Source organism: Hyla sarda, chromosome 10 (genome assembly GCF_029499605.1).
Source record: "Hyla sarda isolate aHylSar1 chromosome 10, aHylSar1.hap1, whole genome shotgun sequence".
In the NCBI taxonomy this organism is placed as follows: Eukaryota; Metazoa; Chordata; class Amphibia; order Anura; family Hylidae; genus Hyla; species Hyla sarda.
This window is the reverse complement of record NC_079198.1, coordinates 57,970,529-57,979,855: the sequence shown is the minus strand read 5'-3', so window position 1 is coordinate 57,979,855 and position 9,327 is coordinate 57,970,529. Positions and strand designations below refer to the sequence as shown.

Sequence of the window (9,327 nt, the reverse complement as noted above, 5' to 3'; positions counted from 1 at the left end):
TCCTGTTTGACTTGTCTTTTTTTTTTACTACAAATCCCACAATTCAATTTTCCTCCTTCCCACACATCAGCCACCCCACCCATTGAAACAAAACAAAACTGTGGTTTTCAATCACGGTGCCTACAGCTGTTGCATTAGTTGCAGTTTGATCTCTCTCCTACCAAGCAATCACTCCACCCATTGAAGCAGACAGGCTCCCTGTCATCAACTGACTAGTGAGTCAGGTCTCGGCCGCATTGCAATCTGGGAAAAATCTGAGACAACAGTCATTTTGTATGCTGTTAAAAATAAATATTTGGTGAAAATCACAGAAGAATTGTGAGAAAACCGTCACACACAGGTACAGACACTATATTATGAACTACACTAACTTTACAGCCCCTGTAGCATAGTCAAATAAAAAAAATCCTGGAATACCTCTTTAATGGTCGTTGTACAACAGTTGTGCTGTTGCTTTATTTTTAAAACAAATATACATAAAACATACCATACCACAAAAAGTTTTCAATTTATTATTTGATCATGGCCAGAGATGCTTCAAGTTATCAGTCCCTACTGTATGTAGTGTTAGTAGAACTCTTCTGATAAACTTTTACTTATTAATTTGTTATCCAGGTTTTTAAATTTTGAGTTTCATAAAATACAGCAGGCCGCTTCCTGACTTGATTGCCATGTCTTATTATTGTCTTCCTGGTCTGTAATGCAATCCAAATTGTTTGGAAGTTCACTTTGTGCGACTGAAATGACAGGTTGCGTGGGTATGTTCTGAAAGGGATCTGCAATTTCTTGTCTTGGAGTTAAAAGACTTTTCTGAGGGATCATTTCAGGAGAAGTAAATTCATCAAACTGCTTTGTTTGAAGAGTGGATTCGTTTTGCTTTGTTTCGCTTTGATGTGTATCAGGCACTTTATGTACATGTGAGGACATATGTGTAGCTTGCTCAGTGTCATGCACATATTGACTGTGAGTGTTTTCTCCGTCACCCAAGTCATTTGTATGTGGAGACAGACTTGCTTCCTGTTGTGATTTTTTTTCAGGTATATTTTTAGTTTGAGCATCTGGAGTATTTTCATTGGCTGAAGCTTCCAAGACAACATTCCTATTATTTGTAATCTGGGAATTGGGGGCCTTTTCTTGTCTATTTAGAGGTAAATGTGCAGCTTGCTCAACCGTTTTTCTAATTTGAGAGTTGTCCTTTTGAATTGAAGATGGCTTCTCTGTTTGTACAAGGACTGTTTCAGTTTGTAGATTATCCCTAGGATGTGATGGTGGAGATTCTGTTAAGTCGCAATTCTTTGCAGTTTGGAAGTCTTCCCTTTGCTGTAATTCTGGAAACTCTGTTTGCTCGTTGGTTTTCAATGTGTTCCTTGAGTTGTGCAGTGGCAAAAGTGGGTGCTCAGAGTTCTCCACATAAAGATTTGATAACTGATGTGGCTTTGAATCCTTCACTAAAATACTTGATTTAGCACTAGGTAGGCCTTGCTGTGAATGTTCTGGACCTTTTAATACGTTGTTGCTATGATATGGTGTCTTCTGCTCAGTAACAGAACTTGTGTCAGCTAAGTATAATTCACTCGCTTTGTTATGAGATCCATCTATTGGTTGTCCCATCACAAATGAAAAACTTGAAGAGTGTAAAATGATTCTATGTGAATAAGAATTTTGAGGTGCAATTTCTGAAGGTCCATTTGTGACAATAGTGTCTTTCATAATTACATTTTTACATAGATATGACATTTCCTCTCGGACATAGCTCTTGTTCATTTGATGGTGCATTTGCTCTGATTGAGGTGTCTTGTGTTGAGGTTTGTCATTAATTTGGTTAGGTAAAACTCCTGCATCTGATGCAGAAACAGACAGCGCTTCTTCAGGAGATCCTTCATGGAATGCATTAGAAGATATACGTTCAACTCTTTGCATATTTTGCATAATTGGTTGAGTGTTTTCTGTTTTAACTACTTCTGTGATATGTCCTTCCATAGGATCTATTTGATATGGTCCAGAGGCCAAGATTTGACCATCATGGAGAGGCAATTGTGTAGCCTCTTGCAGTTCATCATTCTGTGTTTTCAAGGAGTCTACGGAATGTGGGTTTAATGCAACTTCCTTTTTGGAGTCTATTTCAGTAAGCAAAGAGACATCACCTTGTAGTGCAGCATCTGAAAAACATAAACATGCTAGTGATTAACCCACTACTTTTCTGTACCAAAATTATGAACATCAGAAGTCACAATACAGTCTACCAATTATCTATCCAATTTTGGGATACAAGGATATGCAAATTAGTTTTCTGCTGCTGCCTTCTGGGATAGAGTCACGTACTGACTAGCAGAAAAAGCTATTAGGAAGCCTTACAACATGACTGGACATTTAATAAGCCAAGCCAGATAGTCCCCAAAAGGTGAGTTTACCCATCTGTAGTCAGCATTTTGGGGGGTTCTTATCCCTTATTAGTACAGGGCAGGATGCTGGCTGGCTGCAGAGAGGCCTATCATTGTGGGATTAAGGGCATAATGTTTATTTTTAAAGAGAGAAATAAAGACATATGCAGATATATGTATAAAGTAGCTTTATCTGCAAGTCAGTGTTTAAAGAGAATCTGACAGTTAGTTTACCTGCACTAAATCCAGTATACTGGTTTATAGTGCAGGGAAAGAGTGAGTTACTCACAAAAATGAGGGTTACTCACTGGAATATGTTCATTAAGTACTGCTTTCTGCTTGTAATTAGTTTCATTCCTAATGCGTCCCAGCACGCATTGGAGGCATGGAGCCAGCTGGCTGAGTTCCCCTGTCTCACCCTCTACATAATCCTCCGTCGGCCCCGTGCCCTTCATTATTAGGCTTATAAAGGTAGTGGGTGTGCACACAGAGATCAGAGCACTCACCTGCTATCTTCATTAGCATAATAATTAAGGGGGCTGGTGTGGGTGAACTAGCTGTCAGATTCTCTTTAATTCCTTAAAAAAGTGTTGGAACATTTTTATGGCACTCTTCTCAAGAAGTAACATTACCTATCTGGTCCCACAACAATAGTTTCTCTGCAGCCTGCTACCACCCTGTTCTGTATTGATGAGGGGCAAGCATACTTAAACAGCTGTCCTCATATGGGTAATCACCCCTTCTTGGGTATATCTGGTCTGGCTTATTAAATGCCCAGTTATGTTTTAAGACTCCTTAACCCCTTGAATTTTTTTTCATTTTTACATTTTCGTTTTTTCATCCTAACCTTCTAAAAATTACTTTCCTTTTTCCACCTACAGACCTATAGGAGAGCTTGTTATTTTGCGCTAACAATTTTATTTTGTAATGAAATCACAAATTTGACCACAAAATCTACAATGAAACAAAAAAAATTTAAAAATTAAAACAATTTAAAAAACGCCATTTTGTAACTTCAGGGGGCTACCGCTTCTACACAGTGCACTTTTTTTTTGTAAAAATTACATGTTCTCTTTATTCTATAGGTCCATACGTTTACAACGATACCCCAAATTATACAAGTTTTATTTTATTTTACTTTTAAAAAACTTAGAATGTTTAAAATTGTCCTCTTCTGACCTCTATAACTTTTTATTTCTTTTTTTCGTCTATGGGGATGTGTAATGGCTTTTTGTGCCATAATCACATTAACTTTTTTTTCCTACATTTTTTACACAATTTTTTTTGTCCCCCATAGAAGACTATAATATGCAATCATTAGATTGAATACATTGAACAATGCTATGCTATAGCATAGCAATGTTCACTGTTATTGGTGCTTCATTCCTGCAGCCTGCCATCGCTAACTGTAGCCTTGGAGCACCAATCGAATGGCGACGAGGAATATCATATAAGAAAAAGGTTACATATCACTGTCCAGAGGAAACCTCATGATATCAAGATGGGCAATATCTAATCATAGACATATCAATATGGAATGCTAAATACACTCCGCCCCCCTTCTAACCAACTGCATATTCCATGACTACAAAAATGGGCAAATCCATCTAAGGATATAAACATGGAAGAATACTTCCACCCCATTCTGGACTTTTTTCTAAACATGACTTTGGTAAGACAATTAAATAGCAATGATATATGATCTTGCTAGACTATATTGTAGGAGGAAGAACTTGAAGCAAGTTTCCTGTGTGGGAAATTTATTATAACACTTAGTTTGGTGAGTAGGAGTTCTATCAATATATAAAGCAATTATTCAATGCTTTCTTATAGATCTGGAAAATAGACTCTTCTGCAGTTAGAATCTATAATACAGAACATCCTAAGACGGGTAAACTCAATATGGAGATAATTAATTAATGTAATAATTTGCCAATATAAATGGTATAATTCCATTTACTTTATACAAATCAAATTAGTCTTAATTAAATGGAATACCATTTTTGTGTCTCTTACTAAGTCTATGTAAGAAACTAATTTCTGTTCCTAGAAAAGCTGAACGGCCCATCTCATCGTCATGGATAGCCATTGGTCTGGTATCATGTGATCAGTCTGGCTTGCTGAGATCTCACATGGCTTTTTCACCTTGTTGGACCTCTTTCTTTTATGTAGGAGAGAGTTCTTTGTCTTTCTGTCTTTCTTTTTCCCTTGCCTCTCTTCCTTTTTGTGTAACATCTGGTTTAACAGATGTTTTAATTAGTTAGACACACCCTCCTAAATTGGAATTCCCCAATGAATGTAGGCTGGGCGTGTACATATGGTAAGGACTTTGACATCACTATAATACTCAGAATGCATTTCTGGTTCGTGTAATAACTACCCATACACTAGGGGGTGCTATTGCATAAGCAATTAGCATCATTACCATTAAGGGTTAACTGTCCAAAGTTGGTTTCAAACCCACATTCCACACATGATGTATGGAGCCCTAAATTAGAAATTCAGGGATTATTGTTGACATATATAAGTAATTAAAACCTGGATTCTCATAGACATCTTGGGGCCTACCTAGACATCCAAATTTATTGGAGAGATAAGAGTACCATGGAGGTCTCTTTCACATGGACGTGTGAATCCCTCTGTCTAGTCAAATGGGTAATTAATTGCTAGTCAGAAAAACATTCACAAGACTGGCTAACTAGCCCTCTCATCTGTCTTATCTAAATAGCCATTAATATCTAAAGAGACAAGCATTGTTCTCCCAGACTGGCACTTCTGTAGAGATGAAACTTTTGAATTGTGGCCTACACATCATGCAGACACATCATGCTATTATTCTATTAAACATAGTGATTCATTTTTGGGGCCTACAATAAGTATGACAAGTATTAACTCCCAACAAACATAGTTTATATGTACACTGCTGAAAAAAAATAAAGGAAACACTTAAACAACACAATGTAACTCCAAATCAATCACACTTCTGTGAAATCACACTGTCCACTTAGGAAGCAACACTGATTGGCAATCAATTTAACATGCTGTTGTGCAAATGGAACAGACAACAAGTGGAAATTATAGACGATTAGCAAGACACCCCCAATAAAGGAGGGGTTCTGCAGGTGGTGAGCACAGACAACTTCATAGTTCCTATGCATCCTGGCATATGTTTTGGTCACTTTTGAATGCTGGCGGTGCTTTAACAATAGTGGTAGCATAATACAGAGGTAGTGCAGCTCATCCAGGATGGCACATCAATGCGAGCTGTGGCAAGAAGGTTTGCTGTGTCTGTCAATGTAGTGTCCAGAGCATGGAGGCAATACCAGGAGACATGTAGGAGGGAAACAACCCAGCAGCAGGACTGCTACCTCCTCTTTTGTGCAAGGAGGAGCAGGAGGAGCACTGCCAGAGCCCTGAAAAATGACCTCCAGCAGGCCACAAACGGTCAGAAACAGACTCCATGACATCCATAGGTGGGGGTTGTGCTGACAGAGCAACACCGTGTAGGACGTTTTGCATTTGCCAGAGAACACCAAGATTGTCAAATTTGCCACTGGCACCCTGTGCTTTTCACAGGTGAAAGCAGGGTCACACTGATCACATGTGACAGAGTCTGGAGACACCGTGGAGAACATTCTGCTGCCTGCAACATCCTCCAGCATGACAGGTTTGGCATTGGGTCAGTAATGGTGTGGGGTGGCATTTCTTTGTGGGGCCGCACAGCCCTCCATATGCTTGCCAGAGGTAGCCTGACTGCCACTGGGTACCGAGATGAGATCCTCAGACCCCTTGTGAGACCATATGCTGGAGCGGTTGGCCCTGGGTTCATCCTAATTCAAGACAATGCTGGACCTCATGTGGCTGGAGTGTGTCCGCAGTTCCTGCAAGAGGAAGGCATTGATGCTATGGACTGGCCCGCCCGTTCCCCAGACCTGAATCCGATTGAGCACATCTGGGACATCATGTCTCGCTCCATCCACCAACGCCACTGTTACGCCGAGCGCTCCGGATCCCTGCTCCTCCCTGGAGCGCTCGCGGCGTTCTCCTGTCTGCAGCGCCCTGGTCAGGCTCGCTCCCCATTCCCACTTCTTCTGGAGTTCCTGCCGTGCATGAAGTAACCCGGGACTTCTCCGTGATCTGGAAGGAGACTCAAAAGTCGCTCCTACTGGCCTCATGTCGAATGAAGAGACATGCAGATAAAAAGAGAAGAAATCCTCCTGTCTTCGCTCCTGGTGACAAAGTGTGGCTCTCTGCCAAATATGTTCCTAGCTACAAGCTGGGTCCACGTTACCTTGGACCATTTAAAGTCAAATGTCAAATCAACTCTGTCTCCTACAAGCTTCATCTTCCTCCTTCTCTTCGTATTCCTAACTCCTTTCATGTTTCCCTTCTCAAACCTCTCGTTCTTAACCGCTTTTCCCCCTAGGTCACCGTTCCTGCTACTGTCACTGGCTCCTCAGATGTCTTCGCGGTAAAAGAAATCCTCACCTCCAAGTTTGTCATAGGTAAAAAAAAAATTCTTGTTGACTGTGAGAATTGTGGCCCCGAAGAGAGGTCCTGGGAGACAATATCCTCGACAAGGAGCTCATCCATAGGTTCCTGGGCCCCAAAAAGAGGGGGAGACCAAAGGGGGGCTACTGTTACGCCGATCGCTCCGGGTCCCTGCTTCTCCCCAGAGCGCTCGCGGCGTTCTCCTGTCTGCAGCGCCCCGGTCAGACTCGCTTGCCCGGGAGTGCTGCACTGTCACTGTCGGCGGGGATGCGATCCGCGTAGCGGGACGCGCCCGCCCGCGGGTCGCATCCCAATCCACTCACCTGTCCTGTTCCCCGGCTGTCACGTCTCGGCGTGCGCGGCCCCGCTCTCTAGGGCACGCGAGTGCCGGCTCTATGAAATTTAAAGGGCCAGTGCACCACTAATTGATGTCTGGCCCAATCAGTTGTCAATCACTCCCATTCATATAAAAACCCACTTCCCCTTCCTGTCCCTGCCGGATCTTGTTGCCCTAGTGCCCTGAGAAAGCGTTTTGTGTTCCAAGCCTGTGTATCCAGACCCTTGCCGTGGCCCCTGACTACGACCCATTGCTGCCTGCCCTGACCTTCTGCTACGTCCGACCTTGCTCTTGCCTTGTCCCTGTGTACCACGCCTGTCTCAGCTGTCAGTGAGGTTGAGTCGCTATCGGGTGGAACAACCTGGGGGTTACCTGCCGCTGCATGTCCATCCCGCTTTGCGGCGGGCTCTGGTGAAAACCAGTAACCCCTTAGATTCCGTTCCCCTGGTACGGCCCACGCCATCACCTCACTGACACAGAGGATCCACCACCAGTGTCCTCTCCGCATACCAGTCCGGATCCTGACAGCCACATTGCACCACGGACTTTCCAGGAGTTGGTGGATGCTTTAGTCCAGGTCTGGGAAGACACCCCTCAGGAGACCATCTGCCACCTCATCAGGAGCATGCCCAGGCATTGTAGGGAGATCATACGGGCACGTAGAGGCCAAAAACACTACTGAGCCTCATTTTGACTTGTTTTAAGGACATTACATCAAAGTTGGATCAGCCTGTAGTGTGGTTTTCCACTTTGATTTTGAGTGTGACTCCATATCCAGACCTCCATGGGTTGATAAATTTTATTTCAATTAATAATTTTTTGGTGATTTTGTTATCAGCACATTCAACTATGTAAAAACGAAAGAATTTCATATGATTAGTTCATTCATTCAGATCTCTGATTTATTATCTTAGTGTTCCCTTTATTTTTTGAGCAGTTTAGTTCCAGACTAAATGGATAGGCTCTGATAGCTTTAGTGAAGAATTTAGGTTTACATATTAATTTACATTATATACTGATTTGAGCTGTTAAACATATAACCTACTCATTGAGGAAGTAAATTGTCGCACTGAGGAGACTGCTAAACTGGCATAGCAAGTCTTATAAACAAAGAAAGGTTCCCTGGGAAAAGATTATGCAGAACAGCTCTCCACAGAAAGAAAAGAGATAGGTCTCTGGCACAACCTAGATTTCTAGGACCCTTAACCCCTTAAGGACACAGCCCATTTTCACCTCTAGGACGCAGCCCTTTTTTGCACATCTGACCACTGTCACTTTAAACATTAATAACTCTGGAATGCTTTTACTTATCAATCTGATTCCGAGATTGTTTTTTCGTGACATATTCTACTTTAACATAGTGGTAAATTTTTGTGGTAACTTGCATCCTTTCTTGGTGAAAAATCCCCAAATTTGATGAAAAAATAGAAAATTTAGCATTTTTCTAACTTTGAAGCTCTCTGCTTGTAAGGAAAATGGATATTCCAAATATTTTTTTTTGGATTCACATATACAATATGTCTACTTTATGTTTGCATCATAAAATTTATGTGTTTTTACTTTTGGAAGACACCAGAGGGCTTCAAAGTTCAGCAGCAATTTTACACAAAATTTTCAAACTCGCTATTTTTCATGGACCAGTTCAGGTTTGAAGTGGATTTGAAGGGTCTTCATATTAGAAATAACCCATAAATGACCCCATTACAAAAACTGCACCCCCCAAAGTATTCAAAATGACATTCAGTAAGTGTTTTAACCCTTTAGGTGTTTCACAGGAAAAGCAGCAAAGTGAAGGAGAAAATTCAAAATCTTCATTTTTTATACTTGCATGTTCTTGTAGACCCAATTTTTGAATTTTTACAAGGGGTAAAAGGATAAAATTTATACTTGAATTTGTAGCCCAATTTCTCTCGAGTAAGCACATACCTCATATGTCTATGTAAATTGTTCGGCGGGTGCAGTAGAGGGCTCAGAAGCGAAGGAGCGACAAGGGGATTTTGGAGAGTACATTTTTCTGAAATGGTTTTTGGGGGGCATGTTGCATTTAGGAAGCCCCTATGGTGCCAAAACAGCAAAAAAAAAAAAAAAAACACATGGCATGCCATTTTGGAAACTAGA

The 9,327-nt window shown here is 41.4% G+C and overlaps 1 protein-coding gene across 4 annotated transcripts in view; it reads right to left on the bottom strand.

Annotated features, from left to right (window-relative positions):
* Window positions 1–426: 426 nt before the first annotated feature.
* The window catches only part of LOC130294091 (uncharacterized), a 57,439-nt gene continuing 48,538 nt past the window's right edge, over window positions 427–9,327 (bottom strand). For all 4 annotated transcript variants that reach the window (XM_056543520.1, XM_056543523.1, XM_056543524.1 and 1 more), the window contains one exon: window positions 427–2,159. In XM_056543520.1, coding sequence (XP_056399495.1) covers window positions 634–2,159 — 1,526 coding nt within the window. In that variant the 3' untranslated portion in view covers window positions 427–633. The remainder of the gene's footprint in view (window positions 2,160–9,327) is intronic.